General features: G+C 40.0%; 1 protein-coding gene across 2 annotated transcripts; it reads left to right on the top strand.

Annotated features, from left to right (window-relative positions):
* The first annotated feature begins 1,430 nt into the window (after positions 1-1,430).
* Positions 1,431-21,769, top strand: LOC138957833 (luc7-like protein 3). 2 transcript variants are annotated; one of them, XM_070328890.1, is made up of 11 exons: positions 1,431-1,584; positions 2,503-2,569; positions 2,998-3,037; positions 3,554-3,692; positions 5,259-5,336; positions 6,002-6,097; positions 7,347-7,511; positions 8,325-8,605; positions 10,585-10,709; positions 15,350-15,536; positions 20,967-21,769. In XM_070328890.1, exons 1-10 carry the CDS (start codon positions 1,480-1,482, stop codon positions 15,511-15,513), a joined length of 1,260 nt encoding a protein of 419 aa, XP_070184991.1. In that variant the 5' UTR covers positions 1,431-1,479; the 3' UTR covers positions 15,514-15,536; positions 20,967-21,769. The 2 variants fall into 2 exon arrangements, with proteins under 2 accessions (XP_070184991.1, XP_070184985.1); XM_070328884.1 differs by having other exon boundaries at positions 7,347-7,520.
* The last annotated feature ends 1,084 nt before the right edge of the window (positions 21,770-22,853 follow it).

Genomic DNA, 22,853 nt, shown 5'->3' with positions numbered 1-22,853 from the left:
ACATCTCCGCCGTGAAGATACTGACCCCCTCGTTTAGTTTATATTTTCGCACCAAGTTGAACTCTGGGATCGCAAAAGCACAACCCACCTCGCCGTTGTCGATCAAATTAACCAGGAAACGCCGGTTTGACATAGCAACACTGAGTGACGGAAAGTATGGTGTTGCTCAGTTTGACTGAGATAAAACTGCCTTGCACATTTCTCAACAGCTAAAACTGCCTTGCACATTTCTCAAGTAAAAAGTACAATACAAAACGGTCATTTACGAGCAAAACATCATTACTTGTTCGAGTCAAAATAATGTACAGAAGCAATACCTTACATAAAAAATGTACATTTCGTCAGTAAAAGATTCATGTCGCGTTTAGCAACGAACATAACATCAGAACACTTCCCGTGTTCGTTTGCATGGCGCTGGCCATGCAGTTTCCCACTTTGTCAACGTTTGAAACTTCACTGATCGGGATTTAACCAATAAGCACAAAAAGTCCCATTTACGGGTTACTTCTAATACTGATAATGAAGAGTTTGTTTAACCAATCAAACAACCGTACCAGTCTAGTCGTTTTCATCTGGCAACAATTAATAGGCACGTAACTCGAGCTTTACGCTACTGGTACGAAACGGAGTCATTTCTGACTTCTCGCTTGTCAACCACGGAAAAAACATGCTTTTAACCAGAACTTTCAACAGGACTTCGCCCGCGAAGGTTTACAAAAACAAGCAAACGGCTGCGTCTCTCTCTCTCTCTCTCTCTCTCTCTCTCTCTCTCTCTCTCTCTCTCTCTCTCTCTCTCTCTCTCTGCCATCATTCACTGGTTTTTCAAGCAGGATGAGAGGTACCTGCTGGATAAGGAAAAGACTGTTATCAGGAACATTCACACCAGGCGACGCTGTGCAAAACAGACATTATTACGAAGAAATCGAGGATGCACGGGTGTCACTTTTGACTTTCACAAAGCATTAACTATCTACATGGGCTAACTCTGCGAGACATATGCAGCGGGTAAATCAGAGATGCATTATAAAAATTTTTAAAAAAAAGACAAAAAGAATAAATGAATTGCCTTCGAAAGGAACTGTGCAGTAATACATACCTGGCATGGATACCATGCTTGAGAAAGTCTGTAAATATTTCGTGTAAATACGTTCATTTTCAATTCTTTATGTAAATATGTTCATTTGCAAATGTGTGCATTACCCATTGTCGAAAAGGCCGCTTTCATTATAAACTATAATTAAGCTATAGACATCAAACTTTCAAAGCGTCAAAGCGTCAAAGCGTCTCTCTCTCTCTCTCTCTCTCTCTCTCTCTCTCTCTCTCTCTCTCTCTCTCTCTCTCTCTCTCTTTTCTGCGGGTGTTAAACCCATAAGCCAGCAGCCACCGCTGGTGCTGAATGAGTATGCCAATTCAGGAATAGCCAGTCCAGTGTAGGTTTATTCCGTTTCATACCGTGAGTGGGAATCCTGCAGAACAATCATGGCGCTCAACGCTGCGGCTGCGCTTTTGGATGAATTAATGGGTCGATCTCGCAACTTTGACCCAAATGATCAACCTCCTGAGCTGCATTGGGACAGTGAAGAAGTGAGTAACAAAAACTCATCAATTATATTGTAATTTGCTGTCGCTTCGCTTTGTGTGGCAGCAATCGCGCATGACCCTTCCGATCTCAGCGGAGTAGGTGAATCGAATTACACATTGTGCGGGCATCGACTCGATTCTGAAATAAATCGGGCACAAAATCTGATCTTTGCATCGCCATATCAACATTACATGGTAGTTTATTTAGATACAGAGTGTCCAAAGTCGAGGAAGGTGCATGCGTGAAATTGAATTTGTAGGGTACACAGTTTGAAATGGGTACACCAGTCAGTGTCACCGGACTACCACTACCAGTACAACTACAGAGGGTAATGATCATCAGGCACCCCTGGTGGGAAGGGATATTTTGAAAGATTATGAAGCAAGTCATTGTGTCCGCCTGTTGTAGTATTTTGATGGCTCCTTATTTGTAAGTTTCGGTAGGAAAAATGTTCCTCTCTCAGTGACAATAATTGAATCAAAAACAACGAAAATGACCCTACTTTTGATAGCTACCTCCACCCAAACCCTTGCCTCAGGCATCTCAGGCTCCCCTGTGGAATATATATAAATATGCAAATGAATATGTAGACCTGGAACACCATACGATTTTGCCGTATTTTGTATGCTTGATTGTCCATAATACGATTAGTACGGTCGATGGAGAAAAAATACGACAAACAAATTCCCAGAACACATGCATCCCGAAACCTATCACTATTTTTCACACACATGTTTTGCAGCTCTCGTGTCATTCCTGTATATTTTGGGGAGCACTGTTTATTTTAATGATAACTTTGAAAGAAGCATTTGTTTTAAATGTATTGGTAAACTTAAGTTTGTCACTTTGTAGTCTGTAGTTTGTTGTGTGCAACTGCAACATGTACTTGTACATCATACTACATGTGTTTGTTTTTTCAGGTGTGCAAACACTTCTTGTGTGGTTTCTGCCCTCATGAGCTCTTCACAAATACCAGAGCAGATCTGGGTAAGTAATGTCATTTGTTGCAGACTGCATTATCTCAAGCCTTTATTCAGTAATAAACTAATATTCTGCGAAAATAATGTTTGGATTTCAAAAAAATGGGCTGAGAGTGAGAAGTTAAACAAACAAAAAACAAACAAAATGTGAAAAGGTACACATAGGAAATGAGAGCAGGTTGTGTTTATTTGGTTGTAACTTGTATGCATCCTATTAGTTACTTTGACAAATTATTACACTTTTACAGTAGCACCAAAAGTGACAGTTTCTTTGTCATATATATATATATATACTCAAAATTTGTAGTTAAACTCCAGTTTTAAACTCCATTTGTTCATATCATTATTCACCAAAAGATTCTCTGTGTGTGTATAAATTAATATATAGAATGTCATGCTTGTGTATTCAATATTTATTACACTGTTCTGTTTCAGGCATATGCAATAAAATTCACGATGAAGCACTTCGAAAACAGTAAGTAATCACCTGTATTTATCCCTTCATATTATTGAGTCAGCTGTAATTTGTGGGACTTGCTGTTTTTAAAGTTATCAGTAATTTTGTAACACCGTATTGCTATTCCAGCAGACCAGAAAGAGGTAATTTTAATTTTAAAGAGTTAAATATTGAATACATATGACATGATCATATGGATTGTAAACTTGGATGAGTTGAAGAAAAAAACCATCTATTGAGGTCTAACGAATGACGTCTCACAATGTGCGTGGTCGTCCTTGGCGGTCAAGAAAGTCGCCGCGATCATTGCGCAGACGACACTTCTAGACCGCCAATATTTTTTGTGCGCATCACGTGCTCCACATAAATCGGCCGGAAACGAAGCAATTGGGAAACCTGGATAGGAGAACATCTCTAAAAAAAAATAAAGTAGAAAGGGAAGTTTCAACTTTTTCATTTTGTTGTTGTTTTGTTACTAATTTCCTTATCAATTGTTCAAGATTGTGACAGCCAAAAATTCTTCAATGTTTACAGGTATGTGGAAAGCGGCAGATTTGAGAAAATGGGTTATGAGGAGGACTTTCTGCGCTTCCTTCAGAACATGATTTCTGATGTGGAGAAGAGAATACGTCGTGGGCACCAGAGGCTGGCACTCAACAATGCCCAGGGCATTGTAAGTTGTAGTAACTTAAGAAGTGTAGTTATTTTAGGGAGTGATCAGTTGTTTGCAGTATCACATGTGCAGGAATGCATTGTAAGAAATATAACCGGATATCTGAAAAATGCACTGTTAGTGTCACTAAAAGTTATGAAATTTTGTGTACATTGTGTCTTATTAACTGACAAGATACACTATTAAACGTATTAGAGACAGGTTAAAAATGCATAATACTTAATAGAGCAAAAGAAGTCAGCGAATTCATATATGAAGAACTATATGAGATCTCTCTCCCTTCCTCCCTCTATCTCTCTTTGTCTATTGTGCAACACCTTTGAGTTGGCAAACATTTTGAAATGCACATACCTTTACTTCGGGGGTTTCAAAATGTATAAGACTAAGTGTGGTTTTCTGTGTGTGCAGTTGAACGGAGGATTTAACTCTGTGAGAGTTACAATGTATGTGCTTTTCTGTGTGTGCAGTTGAACGGAGGATTTAACTCTGTGAGAGTTACAATGTATGTAGAGGTTACATGCCGAGTCTCAGTGATTATTAAAAATAATGGTCGAAGTTAGCGGATCATGAAAAATGCGAGCTTCAGCGAGCTTTTTCATGACCGCGAACTGAGACCATTATTTTTAATAATCACTGAGACGAGGTGTGTAACCTCTTTATTCCTCCTTTCTTCAGTTATTCAAAGAAAACAGGAGTTTTTGTGCGAAAGTTTGATCGAATCCGAATCACTCAACCAGTCAACCTGCGCAGGCGATCGATTAATGCGCGGTTGTATAGTTCCGTGCAAATCATTCCATTCTGTTAACACGTCTTGTCAGTTTCCCTGTTTTAGACTAAAATCAAGTACACAGATATGCTGTTATTCTGCTGTGGCGGTAAAGGCAGATATTGTGTGTTCTGTTTATGTTTTAGTATCGTTTCGGATAATGTTCTTTCGTCAAATAGGACTAGCAGACGAACTTTTGCACCCGTGTTCCAACGTTAATTACTGTATGAAGTTCAGTTTTCTGGGGAAAATAGTGTATGAAACCGCTTTATGTTGTTTAAATTGATGAGATGTGTGCATTTGGTTGCGTGTGATCTGTTTATAAAATGAAATATTGTTGAAAACTGACCGTCGGATTGCAGTCAGTGTTGTCGAAGAAACTGCGTTAAAAGAAGGGGAACTACTCTTGTCGGCAAGAGTATGAGTTACTTGCCTTGGGAATCTGCTTGTGATGAACGGTGTGTGCACGGCAGATCTAGATTCAGAAAACAACCTAACTCATGGATTTTATATGGAGATTCATGTGTTCAGGCCTGTAGTTGTTAATTTAAATGCGGTATGTTTGTATTGTTTGCTCCAGAGATGTATATTTCGTACGTATAGAGCGTTCGGAACTTTTCAGTCGCAAAAGTAGTACCAAAACAGAACAGCTTCTCAACCCATTGCACTATCGAGGATTCAGGCTGTTGCTGGCTCGTTATTTGTTTGGTTGCTGGGTCATTATCGAAAAATAACTAGCTCTACAAGTTTACAGAGGTAAAGAAGCAGAGGGGGGAATAAGTGCTTTTCTGTGTGTGCAGTTGAACGGAGGATTTAACTCTGCCAAAGAGGACAAGATTAACATGCTGACAGAGAAAATCAACGAGCTTGTTAGTCAGGTAAAGAATCTTTGTTATCTTGCTACTTCCAGCAGTGTTTAACACTGCAGGTTAGCAGCAAAATTGATTGCGTATTCTCTCTTGGACTTGGCGTATGGCTGCCTAAATGGCAGGGTAAAAACCATCAAACACATAAGAACCCACTAAGCCCATGAATACAGAAGAAGATGATGGTGTATCCTATTGCATTCTGTGTCATAAGTTGCTCACATGACAAAGAGGTGAGTGTCTAGTCTAGCTTTGTGCAGCATGCTACATTTTTAAAATAATTCTAAATGGTTTTATGTTGTATTTTGTAATGCTGTGATACACCACACCTGAGTTTCTCCTCGTTGAGATAATAAAGTGTTCTATGTCTATGCCATTGAAACAACAGCTGTAAGTGTACGATTCTTTGTCTCTGTATTTATTTCTCAGAGTTAACTTTGTACAGACTCTCCTCGGTGTTCGAACACTCCCAGATAACTCACCGCACGATAACGATCCCAAGTTCACAGCGAAAGTCTCAGGACTTGAAAACAGGAACTTGCGCATGTAGGAAAAGAGAATAACAAAATTGATGAATGGCAGGGAGAAAGCAACCGGAATGTTCATTAGAGTAACCTCACAGGACTATAGTTATGATACTTTATCCTTCTGCTTATTCTTACCCGTGTGACTTCCAGGCAGAAGAGTTGGGGTGTGAGGGGAAGGTGGAGGAAGCTCAGGGCGTCATGAAGCTCTGCGACCAGCTCAAAGAAGAACGCACACAAATCCAAAATGTAAGTATATTATTTTGTGCTTCAGCTAACTCTTATGAGTCTGAAGTTGACTTTGCAAAGACTCTACTATTCAATTCAGTGCCAAAGCTTAGTGAAGTAGACTTTGTAAAGACTTTACTATTCAATTCAGTGCCAAAGCTTAGTGAAGTTGACTTTGTAAAGACTTTACTATTCAATTCAGTGCCAAAGCTTAGTGAAGTTGACTTTGTAAAGACTTTACTATTCAATTCAGTGCCAAAGCTTAGTGAAGTAGACTTTGTAAAGACTTTACTATTCAATTCAGTGCCAAAGCTTAGTGAAGTAGACTTTGTAAAGACTTTACTATTCAATTCAGTGCCAAAGCTTGGTGAAGTTGACTTTGTAAAGACTCTACTATTCAATTCAGTGCCAAAGCTTAGTGAAGTTGACTTTGTAAAGACTCTACTATTCAATTCAGTGCCAAAGCTTAGTGAAGTTGACTTTGTAAAGACTCTACTATTCAATTCAGTGCCAAAGCTTGGTGAAGTAGACTTTGTAAAGACTTTACTATTCAATTCAGTGCCAAAGCTTGGTGAAGTTGACTTTGTAAAGACTCTACTATTCAATTCAGTGCCAAAGCTTGGTGAAGTTGACTTTGTAAAGACTTTACTATTCAATTCAGTGCCAAAGCTTAGTGAAGTTGACTTGGCAAGGTCGACTCTGCCTAATTATTATCAAGCTTTATGGCTCTCGTTAAAAGTGAACAACTACCTTTGTTCTCGTTTTTCTAGGTTGTTTATTGTCCACACTTTGCTTCTTTTGTAAAGACAGAAGTTTGGACGTTCAGTCTTAGTAACGGCTGCTTACCATGGCAAAGTCTGAAGCTTTTCGGGGCAACAATACACAATAAAAAGTTTCCTTTGTAACAATAGATAATTGTCATGATTGTCCATGGCTTATATTTTCTTGAACATGAAGTAGTATTTTAGATTTTACGTCAAGAAAAATGACTATTGTAATGTAAACGTAAAGCCTGACATCTGTGTTTGAAATATTGGTTTGAGACATTGTTTGTCGTTGTATGGTTGAATTTATCAACATAGCACTGGTTGAAATGTAAGTTTTTTGTGCTTCAGGTAACTGTTATGACTATCCAGCTAAAAGGGTACCTTTGTTCTTTTTTATCTATAGTCCACATTTTGCTACTTTTCTGATGACAGAAGTTTTGGTGTTTTCTGACGACAGAAGTTTTGGTGTTTTCTGACGACAGAAGTTTCCATAACATTTTCAGCAAAGTGGGAACGAAGACCTTCCTCAGCTGAAGCAGATGGAGGTGTGTGAAGTGTGCGGAGCGTTTCTGATCGTGGGCGACGCCCCTCAGAGGCAGGACGAGCATCTGATGGGCAAGCAACACGCTGGCTATGCTCAAGTCAGGGCCGAGATTGAGAAGAGAAAGGTGGGTAAGGTAAGAACATCCAACGATAAAAGGCGTTTGTGGATTTTTAAAAAAATTTTTTGCTTGAGAAGTTTTGTGGTCTCCTGATAATTATGTTTCACCTGGGGGGAGGGGGGGGGGGGGGGGAGGTCGAGGTCCTTGTGCCTACTTGAGTCGGTTGTGTTACTTCGAAATTCTGATTTCTGTAATCCTGGGGAAGGCAAATAGCTGGCTTTGAACCAGTTTGATGCTATCGGCGCGGGTTCAACGAGGGATTTATTTGAGTCAATTTGGTGCAGAATCTCCTCGGTGTCTGAATATGTAAGTGAACAATAAATATCCTAAGTTCACAGCGAATGATTTGAGGCTTGGTAAATACAAACATCTTCATGTAGAAAAGAGAAAACAATAGGATGCGCCGAACTGTAAGGCAGCTTGCTTTCCCTTGGGAGAGAAAGCAACCGAACCTTCCACGAGTGAAACCTCAAAGGACAATGAAATTATCTCACATGGCAGTACTGGTGTCTAGTGAGGGTTTTAAGTGAGTGTTTGTGAAATGTTGTGTATGGTATATTGTTACTCAGTGTTTACAAGTTTGTTTTAGCGCATTGTGCATGTACATTGTTGGTCACTAGAAATAGGATAGTTGCTTTATTTCACTGTATTGATTTGAATTTAGTGTGTGTGTGTGTGTGTGTGTGTGTGTGTGTGTGTGTGTGTGTGTTAATACTATTTAACATTGCCGTGAGCTCTTGCAAGAAGTGGCGATAAATAAGTGTTTAATATTATTTTTTATGGTTACATCCTCGTAACTGGATCCTCTTCTCCCGACAGATGAAAACCAAGGCGGAAGTGGAAGAGAAGCAGAAGGAGAAGGAAGAAAAGGACCGCGAGGTGGAGAAAGAGCGAGAGGATCGCCGCAAAAAGGAAAAGGAGAGGGAGGAGCGAGAGAGACGCGACCGGGACAAGGAAAAGGAACGCACAAGCAGACGCAGGAGTCACTCCAGAACTCGCCGATCGCGCAGCCGTGACCGACGCAGGAGTGGTAGCCGCGAGAGAGGTAGCCGTGCGGGAGGTAGCCGCGAAAGAGGTAGCCGCAGGGGCAGCAGAGACAGGTCAGTGTGTGTATGTTGTGACTGTCGGTGAATTACAGACTGTGGTAGCTTTCATTCTTGGTTGCTAGATTATCAATCAATATGAGGCTTATATCGCGCGTATTCCGTGGGTACAGTTCTAAGCGCAGGGATTTTTATTTTTTTATGTAAAAAAAATTTATGCAATTTATTTCGCGCGCATATTCAAGGCGCAGGGATTTATTTATGCCGTGTGAGATGGAATTTTTTTACACAATACATCACGCATTCACATCGGCCAGCAGATCGCAGCCATTTCGGCGCATATCCTACTTTTCACGGCCTATTATTCCAAGTCACACGGGTATTTTGGTGGACATTTTTATCTATGCCTATACAATTTTGCCAGGAAAGACCCTTTTGTCAATCGTGAGATCTTTAACGTGCACACCCCAATGTAGTGTACACGACAGTTAGCTATATTTTTTACATGACAGCTATATTTTTTACATTCAGTCAAGTTTTTTAGAGCAAAGAGTCCTTATTAAATGGGGAGAAATTAGAAACTGGAGAGTCTTAAAAGGGGTGTTTCCACTGTATTATGTGACCTATACCTTATAACTTGCCTTGCAGTGGAACCCCCTTTAAAGACCCCCCTTTCTAAGACTCCCTCCATTTTGAGACCTTGTTTTCTCAGATTTTCTGTTCATAAGCTCTGTAAATTTACCTCCATTTTGAGACCTTGTTTTCTCAGATTTTCTGTTCATAAGCTCTGTAAATTTACCTCCATTTTGAGACCTTGTTTTCTCAGATTTTCTGTTCATAAGCTCTGTAAATTTACCTCCATTTTGAGACCTTGTTTTCTCAGATTTTCTGTTCATAAGCTCTGTAAATTTACCTCCATTTTGAGACCTTGTTTTCTCAGATTTTCTGTTCATAAGCTCTGTAAATTTACCTCCATTTTGAGACCTTGTTTTCTCAGATTTTCTGTTCATAAGCTCTGTAAATTTACCTCCATTTTGAGACTCCCTCCCTTTTAACACTTTCTACTCCACGTTTTTTTAGCCGAGACCAGCTGTGCTGCAGCAGGTCACTCAGAATTGTAGTAACTGTGAAGTAACTGTGTATCAACACGCTGGAATGCAGGCGTTAGATGGACGTTACAGGAAGCGACTGAAGCTAACAGTCTGAGTGGATATATCCGTATCTGCAGGCATAAAAATTGTCCGCCGAACGGCGGATTTCCACCGAATTTTTTTTTGTTCCGCTGAAAAAGCAAAAGTGTCCGCCAAAAAAATAAAGGGGGGAGGCACACAAAAAAAGCACCGGTTACTTTTGCCTTTGCGCAAAAGCCTGCAGAAAACTTTCCGTACTTTGTTCACGCACTGCTACTGCCCGCCTCAGTTACTTGAACTTTTATGTTTGAAAGTAAACCAGATTGCACAGATTGTGTTACAAGTTACATTTTCCTGTTTGTCTCAACAGATCAATTTTTTAACAAATTTAAACCATATAATACATGTATATATTTTTTTTCTTCAAAAAAGCAAAAATTGGTACTAAAAACTCTGATTCTAAAAACAGAATTTAATGGCAAACTTGGAGCTCAGATGACACCAGATTGCACCATCTGGGTTCTTTGGAGAAACATTTTTTCGGAGGGGCATGCCCCCGGACCCCCCTAGCAAGGCTAGGCGCAAAGCGCCTCGACTTGACGCTTCGCGTCTTCAGTTATAAATTTCCCGCCTTTTTTACAATTTTTAATTCCCATGCCTGATCTGGTCAGATAGAGCCATATCAGTGGGTACGGATATATCCGTACCTGGGAGACAATGAGTTAAGACCTGATTTTTTTTAATTTTGGGAGGGTCTTAAAAGGAGGGTTCCACTGTCCCCCCTGATTAGGTGAACAAAGGTAGGTTAGCATTAACAATACTGAGCCATACAGAAAGAAATGCTTTGCACTTTTGGACTGGAAGCAACTGGGACTCGCATCCTCGATGGTATTTTTTTTTCATCAGGGACCGACGCAGGCGCTCACGTTCGAAGAGCCGCGACCATCGCAAGAGCAGCAAGAGGTCTCATCGCACCAGAAGTCGCAGCCGTGACAAGGAAAGCAGCTCTAGTCGCAGAGACAGGGATCACAGTATGTAGCGCTCAAACATGTAGCTTAAACTTGTAATTTTTAATTTGATACTTTCTTAATTTATCAAAAAATCTAGAAAGGTTAGTTATTGGAACATTGTACAGACTTAAGGGGCAGAGGTGGCACGGGGCAGAGGTGGCACGGAATTTTGATCCAAAATAGTACCATGATGTGATTTGGGTTTTCAGCATATTTAGGTACTTTGAACACCCTAGAATAACTGCATGTTGTTTATTAATGCATCCTCTTTTTCTCAATAAAGTGATGATTTGCAAAGTGAGTGAATGCTAAAAATCTGCAAACTTTGTGAAAAATCGATTTTTTTTACGGCAGAGCAGCAGCAACATATTGATGAGTTTGTCAGATTTATTGCGTGCACTGTACTCAGCGGGAATTCCCGTTTTTTTGACGATGTCACAGTCATAAAAATAAAGTCTGTTTATACCGCTCAACGGACACAATACAGAGCTAGCGAAGGATACTTTCACAGGCAAAATGTTCCATGTTTGGAGAAGTGACCTTCACCTTTTAAAATCTATTCGCTGATTGGTCATTACCAATAACTTTTAGCCGGGAAGTCGTTCTGCGCATGCGCGCACACCATATCCGCATAAACACGCGAACGTTATTTCGAATCGGTTCGACGTCTCAGACAGCAATGTTTCTCTCAACTCGGCCTCTAAAAGATAAATTCGGCGGGTATCCATCATGCAAGAGGCAGAGGAAGTTACAAATTGCGGCAGATCGAGCAGCGAAGAAGAATAAGCTAGCGGTCGGTGTGAATGTTGAGTCCGCGATGTCTGAATAACAGGTAGGACGTCAGGCCTTGTTTATCTCACATAAACTCCACCCTGACTGTCCCAGTTACACCCTAAAGTACTGCTAATCGAACTTCGGACCCATCTTCCACTCATGTATCTAATTCTTGGTGAGACAATGATATTTTGACTTAGATATTTGCTTCGTTGCAAAATCCAACTTTTCTCATTCAAGGAACGCAACAACTGATCGGTGCATTTTCGAGTGACTCGAATATTGGGCTAAAATCTGTCGGATTTCATCCCGAATCTATTTTACTAATAAGAACTTGATATTCTTTTCTCCCTCTAGATCATTGAATCTCTTGAACTTGTCAGGGAAGCATTCTGTCCAGAGTTTATTTTGGCAGAAGCTCGACTGACGTCCTACCTATAGCTGCATGAGTTTTGGAAAAAATAAAGCTTACTTCGAAGCAATTTCCGATCAAAACTCAACCAGTTTTTGTGTGATGGAAACAAGAATTAGCAGAAACCATATGCCTGCTCCTGCGATAAAACTGAGAACATCGAGAGTTGCAAATAAAATTCCAAACGCCTTATTTCCAGCTGATTATAATCACTGTACTTGATGTTTTATTGAGTGTAGCATCAGTCTGATGTCCATACGTGCAACTTTGGACTGATAGGGGATTGTGAAGAGTACTTGGAGTATTGGGAAATGTCAGTGAAAAGTACCCAAATGCACACAATCATACTCTTGGTTTGTCAATCTGTCTTCACTGTGCGCAGCAAAACTCTTCAGAAACTTTCAAATGCAATTTCCTCAGAATGTGATTGATTTTTAAGGACGGTAACCACACGATAATGGTCTTCATTTCCCATCTACTTGTGGTAGACTACTAACATTTTTTCCACAATCATTGTTAATGAATTCTCCCAGTAGTTACAGGAGCGCTTTTTGAAAAAAACATTACCAATATTTTTTTTATGAATTAAAATGAAAGCCTGACATAGCATTTTCATGCAAAAATATAATGTCGCCCAATATTTTTTCCTGACTGAAAACTAAGGCTGATATTCATAAAAAATAAAATTAAAAAAAGCTCTGCAACTACTGGTAATAGCTACTTGTCAACACATTATGACATTTTTTTTAACCTGCAGCTTCAACTGTTTTTTTACAAAGAGGTGCAGCAAAATGTCTATTTTGGGGACCTTTTTGAAAAAAATCATTGTTTAACAAAAAAATAGTGGTGCTACTTAAAAACAAGTCGCGTAAGGCGAAAATACAATATTTAGTCAAGTAGCTGCCATTTTTCAGCAAGACCGTATGCTCGTAGCATCGTCAGTCCACCGCTCATGGCAAAGGCAGTGAAATTGACAAGAAGAGCGGGGTAGTAGTTGCGCTAAGAAGGATAGCACGCTTTTCTGTACCTCTCTTTGTTTTAACTTTCTGAGCGTGTTTTTAATCCAAACATATCATATCTATATGTTTTTGGAATCAGGAACCGACAAGGAATAAGATGAAAGTGTTTTTAAATTGATTTGGACAATTTAATTTTGATAATAATTTTTATATATTTAATTTTCAGAGCTTGTTTTTAATCCGAATATAACATATTTATATGTTTTTGGAATCAGCAAATGATGGAGAATAAGATAAACGTAAATTTGGATCGTTTTATAAATTTTTATTTTTTTTTACAATTTTCCGATTTTTAATGACCAAAGTCATTAATTAATTTTTAAGCCACCAAGCTGAAATGCAATACCGAACCCCGGGCTTCGTCGAAGATTACTTGACCAAAATTTCAACCAATTTGGTTGAAAAATGAGGGCGTGACAGTGCCGCCTCAACTTTCACGAAAAGCCGGATATGACGTCATCAAAGACATTTATCAAAAAAATGAAAAAAACGTATGGGGATTTCATACCCAGGAACTCTCATGTCAAATTTCATAAAGATCGGTCCAGTAGTTTAGTCTGAATCGCTCTACACACACACACACACGCACACACACACACACATACACCACGACCCTCGTTTCGATTCCCCCTCGATGTTAAAATATTTAGTCAAAACTTGACTAAATATAAAAAATGAGCATGAATGTGACTGGTTATGGTTCTATGCTTCAAAAAACATTAACAAAATTGCACACACAAAATAGCAAACAGTACGTATTTAGTTTTCGTGACAACTCTCAAGATGTGTTGGTCGCCAACGTCAGTTGGAGCAGCAAGAAGACCAGGAGGGGGAGGTGTACGGTGCTGGACTGATGGGGGATGGAGGGGGAGGTGTACGGTGCTGGACTGATGGGGGATGGAGAGGAATAACTACCAAAATCATTTGAAAAAGACTGAACAATACAGGAACACACCCATTCTTATTTTTCAACAATTTGTCTTCATAATGTGTAGAGAAACACTTCACAAACTTTCAAATGCAATTTTCTCTGAAGTTGGGTTTTCAAGGACAGTAACAACGCGGGCAATGATATTTCTTCAGAACTACTTGTGGTAGAGTTATAGTTTTTCTTTTGCAGGAGTTAGATTTGATTTTTCTAGACTTTTTCAAGGCGTTTTTGTAAAAATCCATCAAAATGTAATATAAGCCTGAATTGGTATTTTTTTGGCTAAAAATGTATATTTCTCAATTTTTGCTGCTGAATTTGAACTGGGGTCATTTGGTCAAAACGGCTCTGTATAAGTCTGATACTGATATCTGGGGGTAATTTGCAAAAACTTTGAAGCCTGTGGCTTCAAAAATGTCTTTCTAATTTCATGGAGCATGGGGTGTAATTTTTGTACTTTTTGGAAAAAAATTGGTCTTTTTTATGAAACTATTACTTGCTTGGTCAAAAACTGGGCATGCAGGTGCTTTTTCCTGCTTTCTTTCTATAAAGTACCCCAAATCTTCAAAGAAAACTTACAAATATTCATATTTCATTTTTCGTGCCACCTCTCCCCTTAATGAAACATGCACAAAGCGAAACAAGACATTTTGTTCATTTTATATTATTTATTTCCCATTATTGTTCCCTTTTTCCTCTGCAAGGTCTGAAGAGATGGAAGAAACGAAACCACACAGAGATAATTTTTTGTTTGTTATTGCATGGAAATAAACGCCCCACAATAGAAGCAAAATTGCCAGAGTACAGCAGGGGTGTGCAAATTTAAAAATAAACAACTCACCCACGGGTTAGTAGAATCTCATTTCCAGCTCACCCGGGAAAAAAATAGGTAACCCACTCCAACTTTTCTTATTTTGTCTTTGAAGTTTCACACACAGAAACATTGGATTATAAACAACGCCATGGTTGTTTTTCAGTGGCCCGAAACAAATTAGGGAGCGCTTTCTCATTGGTCAAAATGTAAAACTAAACTAAGGGATGTAACTCACATCGTTGAAGCAGACGACATTTTCGAACACGATCAATACTTCAGAAAAAGCGCCTTAGAAACAGTACTTACTGTTTGGGCTTCGGTTTGGGCTTTGTTTTCATTATGAAATACAAGGGGAAATGTATTTTGGCCATTCATTTTAGTAAGGAGTTGGCATTTGAAGCTCTATCTTGAGTTTTGTTTGTGAAATTTTTAGCTAACCCACGGGAATGCTACTCAAAGACCTCAGCTAACCCGGTCAATTTTTAACTCCCCCCGGGTCACGGGTTAGTGGATTTGCACACCCCTGGTACAGAATAAAAGTGTATGCCACATTCTTCGCTATAACAAGCAGAAATTGTTTGCTGGGTTTCATCCACCAGTCCACGTATTCAAGCAGGTTTATAAATCTGTTCCTTTTCGCCAAACAAATCTCTGTATAGCGCAGAATGTGAAGCATCCCCAAATTCTAATGACAAAAATCTTGTCCATGCACAGAGAGGGACAAGGGGAGAGACTCAGTCTCCAAGAGCCAGTCGAAGGACCGTGATGTGGAAAAGAGACGCAGCTCTGAGAAAGAGGAGAAGAGTCGCGGCCACAGCCCACGCACCCGGTCTGACGATGACGGCGTCCATTCTGAAGGTGACACTAAAAAAGATTGAGGTACCGTCCGGGACCTCCAGAGGTAAGTGCTTGCAGTCGACGCTCATTAATTCCCTCCCTTGTCTCATGTCTTCTTTGCAGGGTGAAGGAGGTGAGTTTTTCAGATGGGGTTGTGCTGAGAAGACGAGAGAATGCAAAGAAGCTTGCGGCGCTGGAGAATTTCCATTGGCTGTCGTGGTCGGTGCTCACTGCCGGCGTAGGATTTAAAGAGGACATCGAAGTACGAGGTACCATGTCCTTTAGGGGGGAGCACTGTTAGGGGCCTAGAGAGGGGAGAGGGAGACCTGTAACATTTTGAAACTTACAGGGCAGGGAATATATGGTGTAGAATTTACAGGGCTGGCAATATATGATGGAGAACTTACAGGGCACTAAATATATGGTATAGAACTTACAGTGTGGGTGATAAATGGTGTCAAATTTACAAGGCGGATATTGTATCCTGGAGCTTACAGGGTGGGTAATATATATCATATATGGTATAGAACTTACAGGTTGGGTAATACATGATGTAGAACCTACAGAACGGGAAATATATGGAATAGAACTTACAAGCTGGGTAGTATATGGCGTAGAACTGATAGGGCAGGTAATTTATGATATAGAACTTTCTGGGAGGGTAATTTATGGTATAGAACTTACAAGGCGGGTAATATAGGGTATAGGGCGGGTAGTATATAGTATAGAACTTACAGGGTAGATAATAAATGGAATAGAACTTACAGGGCGGGTAATATATGGAGTAGAACTTACATGGTGGGTAATATATGGTATAGAACTTACAGGGCGGGTAATATACGGTATAGAACATACATGGTGGGTAATATATGGTATAGAACTTGCAGGGCAGGTGCAATTGGGACAGGACAATACCGTAGAGGTTCTAGTGGAAATGTCAACAACATTTTATCAGCTTCTTGTGGTAGTTCAAATGGGTATGTAAGCAGTCTCTTGTGGGTTGAATTCTATGATGTAGGCTATAGGCTGGGGTTGATTATTATCCCTTTTGTGATAATCATGAGCTTTGGCCCCTCGATATCTAGGGAGTTATAAGGGTGTTGTTTAATTTTGCTCCAGTTAACTTTTCTTGTTGGGAGTCGGTTGTATCTGTTGATCCCTTAGGCTAAAACTTTAAAGTGTAATTTTGTGGGAGCTTTTCAGACATGGGCTTACTGTAATTTTCTGAATTTCCTGATCCAGGTGTATAACTTTAAAATGCATAATGTTGGCCCTACCCATAGTCACTTTAGTCTCTTTTCCCATCTAGTCCCTTCTTTTTCTTTGCACTCTGTGAATTTTAGAGTAAAGTTTCTTTGAGCTTGTTCAGTTTGCGTTAAGAGGAGGTGCCTGGTAGTGCTGTGTTTTGCGTGGAAGAGAATTTGGATACACAAACAACAGTTCAGGGAAAAAGTATATGTGCACAGTGGAAAAGTTCTTGAAAGAGAGGAAGTCTTAAGGGCGGGGATGTAGCTCAGTCGGTAGCGCGATGAGGGCGGGGATGTAGCTCAGTCGGTAGCGCGCTGGATTTGTATCCAGTTGGCCGCTGTCAGCGTGAGTTCGCCCCCACGTTCGGCGAGAGATTTATTTCTCAGAGTCAACTTTGTGTGCAGACTCTCCTCGGTGTCCGAACACCCCCGTGTGTACACGCAAGCACAAGACCAAGTGCGCACAAAAAAGATCCTGTAATCCATGTCAGAGTTCGGTGGGTTATAGAAACACGAAAATACCCAGCATGCTTCCTCCGAAAACGGCGTATGGCTGCCTAAATGACGGGGTAAAAAACGGTCATACACGTAAAATTCCACTCGTGCAAAAAAACACGAGTGTATGTGGGAGTTTCAGCCCACGAACGCAGAAGAAGAAGAAGAAGGAAGTCTTAAAATGGAAGTAAATTTACAGTGTGAAAAAAACAATGTGAAAAAGCCAGGTATAGTCCAAACCCCCTTTTCACACCTCCAAACATCTGAGAAAATAAAGTCTTAAAATGGAGTCTTAAAATGGAGGTACATTTGCAGAGGTTATGAACAGCAAATGTGAAGAAACAAGGCATTGGGTAGGTCTCAAAAGGGGATTTAACTGAACGTTCTAATCTCATTTCTTCTTCTTCTTCGTTCTAGGGCTTAAGGCCTGTCCAGACACTCCAGGCTGACCCTGTCCACATTTGACTTATGCTCAAAACGGTCCCGCGCGGCACGCCGCGGCGGGCTATGATCGCGAAGCGTTATCTGCAGAAGAATAGAGCGTGTTCTAATTTCTGTGACACAGAAATAGAACGACGGAAATTTGACCAATCAGAGAAAACCAGAGCGATGACGTCAACCGTGGATTGTGGGTAGACTCTAAGTACAACATGGCGGCTGCTTACCGATTCTCTTCGACACAGATCGGCGAACTTATCGATCTATACAGAAGCCACGAATCCCTGTGGAATACATTTTCCAAGTTATACAAAAACAGGGACGCAAAGTTCGCGGCGTGGCAGTCGATGCAACTGAACCTTCCTGTCAGGTGACCTTGACGCTTCCGCTCCACTGATACCGCGTTGTAAAAAAAGTCGTTGATGTGTGGCCACTCAGCAAAATCCCGCGCGACGCACAAAATGGCCTGCGGCGCATATACCGTAAAACGGCGTCCAAGTCTGGTCGGCCCTTTAGACTCCCACGTTCACTCATGTTTTTAGCACGAGTGGATTTTTACGTGTATGACCGTTTTTACCCCGCCATTCAGGCTGCATACGCCGATTTCGGTGGAAATTTCATAACTGCTAAGCCCTCCTCACGCAAACTACAGGCACATTATGAATGATGGTCAGCTCTCAGTGACTTTCACAACTGTCTTCTAATGTTGCACTTTTCTTGTTTCGTCACCATTGTTCAAATAGACTACAATCTTCTTTTACTAGAAAAAAAAAGAAGACGATCTCAATATTTTTGAGACGGGGAAAACAGCTGGAATGGAAAGCAATTTTGGGGAATAAACTAAATGTGGAAGAGTGGTGGGGTGGGGATGGACAGAGGTGTCAGTTGACATTTAAGGGTTTACGGAGGTCCCAGTCCTCGCTAGAAACATCACCTTACCTAACAACTGATGTGATTGTAACAATGTGATTGTTCTTCACCTGTACAAACACCTGTATTACCTACCTGTACAAACACCTGTATTACCTACCAAGGAAACAGTGGGTGTTTTTATTGTCTACGACTTCAGCTGGTGTTTGTGACGCAGCCAGATCACAAACAGGGAGCTCACTGAAGCCGCTGCGCTGCAAATGACTTAATTTTTGTTGAAAGGTATTTAACCCACCACGGCTCCCTCTTGCTTTGGTCTCTTGTGTTGCTTTCAGTTTTATTTGTATCATGTCCAAGTAATTGGGGTTGTGGTCATGTTTTGTATCTCCGAGTTGCTCACAACCATATACACTTTGAACTTATAGACAAGAGTGTTGTTTTTTTCCCCCATGATTTCAAATCAAACCATGCCTTGATTTTTGTTCCTTTCATCAGCTTTGTCCTTCATAGTCTTTTGAACAGTTTATTTATATTTCTTGTGGACGGCTAGTGCTGCCGTAAGAAGTGTAGATATTACTTGAAATAGGGGTATTATTTGCATCAGTGTTTCAGTTTAAAAAAAATAATAATAAGATGACGGTCTACCTTGGTTTAGACTGCTCTGGTGTTATTTGAAAAGAATAAAGGCTGTAGATTTGGTTTAGACTGCTCTGGTGTTATTTGAACAGAATAAAGGCTGTAGATTTGGTTTAGACTGCTCTGGTGTTATTTGAACAGAATAAAGGCTGTAGATGTCAGGGGCTGTTAAAAAAAAAAAAATGCAAGGGGTAGAAAATAAAAATAAAAATTGTCAGAATAATCTCAAAGGCTGAATTTTTACATTCTTATTGTCACTGAAGCCTGTGTTTCATGCTGGGTTCGGATGGGGAAAAGATGAGTTGTATCTCAACATTGCTAGCTGAAACTGTGGTAGTATTCAACAGTTGCTGAAGTCAGCTCAGTCTATAACATTTTCAGAAAACTTCATGTGCAAATGCATGCGACCATAGATTTTTGGCCTGAACACATCATTGTGTTCCCTGTGAGAAATGCAGGTTTTGGTGCATTTCATTCTGTACTTTCTGCATTTAGTGTTTTCTGGTGCAACTTTAATTCCCTTCCTTCATGATTACCATTCAAGTGAGAGAATATTATCTTTGAATGTATGTGGGACTGAATGCAAAACTGTCAGTCAACACAATTAATGATTGCAAATGTGCTGTGTTCTTGTGGATTATCTCAATGTTTGCTCAGTCTCTTAGCTGTGTTTAACAACACACTCGGTGTGTGTGAGTGTGCTACCAACTTTGCCCATGCCTTCTTCGGATGTTTGCAAAGAAAGGTCATTACGATCGCTCGATATTTGCAGCTCATTTGTGAGGTGGGTCACAACTTTATTAATGAGCATGGATGAAAGAAGACGAGACGTCGCAGCTGCTTATAAAACATTCCACAGCAAGCCAGCCTCTGCCCCTTCAACCAGCGACTTTTCTGTCTTTCTTTTTTTAATTTTTTTAATATTTTTTAAACATAAATCTTTGGGCTGGTTTGCACGAATTCGGTTTAGAGACTTTAGTCCAGGATAAACTGCATTGAGGGTATAGTTTATCTCGGACTAAAGTCTCAAACCTCGACTCCTGCATACTGGCCCATGTATCTTTCTTGTATTCAATGCAAGTTTATTAAAGTAAAGCGGATGTGATTACTGTCAGTGAATTTGTTTCCACACTTTTGGGCAAGGAAGGCGTGTAGACTCTGATGAACAAAATTCTTGCTTTTTAAAAACACAAAAAGATTAAACGGCGCAGGGGCTGGCATGTTGTATTTCTATTCATTATTTAGCACTTTGAAGCTGATTTGAGCATACTTATTTGTGTGGATTGGATAAATGCAAGATACTCAGTTCAGCCATTGCCTCTACCCCATCTCACACCTGATAATAGAAGATTTTCAGAATTAACTCTGTCAGGTTTGTATGGGTTGTGAAACTTAGAGTGAATTATCTTGCTTACACTGAGTCAAGCTTTCCCATGTGACACTATGGGCCAGTCACTAGAGAGGGTTGTGTCAAACACGTGCACAAGGAGCACACGTAGAAAGCTTGCCTCACTAAAAACAAGAGTAGTTACTCTTTCCCAGCCCATACAAATCCCAGTTATTTCCTGAGTTTTTCTATTTCGTAAATTTGATTGCCCCCATCCCTTCACTCTTGTTTTATGTTGCTTTACAAGAGCAGAACAGTTCTTTTTCTTCATAAAATCCTACAGCTTCAAGGTGCTACTCCGAATTGTGTTTGTTACACAAATGTTTGGTTTCGTTTGTCAAGTCTAACCACCAGGCTGGTTACAGTATGTTCAAAACAATGTGCTAATATTTGTGTGCTCCTTCTGTTTCCTATTTTACAGATATGGCTCTTCAAAGGTCATTGGCGTCACTGTCCTTACCCCATGTAGAAAACAAAAACATTCAGTCACTGTGGATTGTCCTTCATCGAACATGGGGTATTCTAGTTGTTCATGTTAATTGTTATTATGATCTGCTGAATGTTGGTTTAGCTTATGACTTAAATATTCAGAGTACTTTGTGTGGAGGGGTGGGAGTGGATGGGGATACATAAGTTGAAATTAGTGTTAGATTATGGGAATTGGGGGGGGGGGGGGGGGGGTAATGAAAGATAAAGATGCTTTCGTTACGAAATCATACTTAGGGTGGGTATTTTACTTAGAGATTACATTAGAGTTCAGAGTGAGTTGGTTTATTTTGCTGTTGAATTGAAAAATGTCATTGTTTTGCTGCGTTTCATTATCAATATACATAGAGAGGGGGGGGGAGAGATTTTGGTGTTTTGCTTATAGGTTTTGTTAGGTCATTATTAGCTGTGGTATTTAAGCTAATGTAGTTTTATTTCTGTTTTCACTTATTCACAGCATTAACATGTGCCTGTCTCTTGTAGGATGGACAGTTGTAAATATTACAGAGGAGGGAACATAGGTTGAGGTCAGGAGTGGCCAAAACTAATTAATGTCATTTGTATAATTATTTTTTGTAGAGGTGGGGAAGAGGGGGTTGAGTAGAACGTTCGTTTGAAGTGTTTTTTTCATAATTAATTGAAATCACCTTTTCCAGTTTGTTGTGTACACATCATGATTTCAGATTGCCGATTTGTTTCTTCTTACTAGAAAGTAAATTAATTACTTCATGGTGTAAATACATTGTTGTTGTTTTCTCTGTGTGTGTGTGCGTGTGTGATTTCTGTGTGTGTGTGCGTGTGTGATTTCTGCATGTGTGATTTCTGTGTGTGTATGATGTCTGTGTGTGGCTTGTTTCTCTGTGTATGTGTGTGTGTGTGTAGCTTGTTTCTGTGGGTGTGTGTAGCTTGTTTCTGTGGGTGTGTGTAGCTTGTTTCTGTGTGTGTGTGTAGCTTGTTTCTGTGTGTGTGTAGCTTGTTTCTGTGTGTGTGTGGAATGTCTTTCTGTCTCTGTCTGTGTGTAGTTGTTCCTCTCCTTCCTTCGGTCTCCGTCTCTCTCTCTCACATGCACAGACACAGCAAGCAGGATTAAATATACTGCATTTATGTTTACAATACAAACATTAACTATCACTGAATGACAGATCTTTATTTTATAAGAATAAAATGTTTTGTCTTACAACCAGTCCCTAAATTCTCACATGTGCATGCGCCAGTTACAACTTTGGAAGAGTAAATTCACACTGATAATCCGACTGGAATAGTGATTCATGTACTCTAATCATTCATGCACCATATTAACTTATTTAGCATTTTTAAACAATATCTAACTGAAGCCGCATGAATCTTGCCAATGCACACACAGTTTCTTGACTGGTGCACTGCTTCTAAAACGAATTATCACAAAATGACGCACTCTGAGTTATTCTTTCTTTCTTTATTTGGTGTTTAACGTCGTTTTCAACCACGAAGGTTATATCGCGACGGGGAAAGGGGGGAGATGGGATAGAGCCACTTGTCAATTACTTCTTGTTCACAAAAGCACTAATCAGACATTTGCTCCAGAGGCTTGCAACGTAGTACAATGTATTACCTTACTGGGAGAATGCAAGTTTCCAGTACAAAGGACTTAACATTTCTTACATACTGCTTGACTAAAATCTGTACAAAAATTGACTATATTCTATACAAGAAACACTTAACAAGGGTAAAAAGAGAAACAGAATCCGTTAGTCGCCTCTTACGACATGCTGGGGAGCATCGGGTAAATTCTTCCCCCTAACCCGCCGGGGTTATTTGAGTTATTTCCTTTCATTAAAGTTTC

The sequence above is a fragment of the Littorina saxatilis genome, linkage group LG2 (assembly GCF_037325665.1).
Source record: "Littorina saxatilis isolate snail1 linkage group LG2, US_GU_Lsax_2.0, whole genome shotgun sequence".
Lineage (NCBI taxonomy): Eukaryota > Metazoa > Mollusca > Gastropoda > Littorinimorpha > Littorinidae > Littorina > Littorina saxatilis.
The sequence above is the reverse complement of the archived record's forward strand: the minus strand, read 5'-3'. Positions and strand labels throughout refer to the sequence as shown.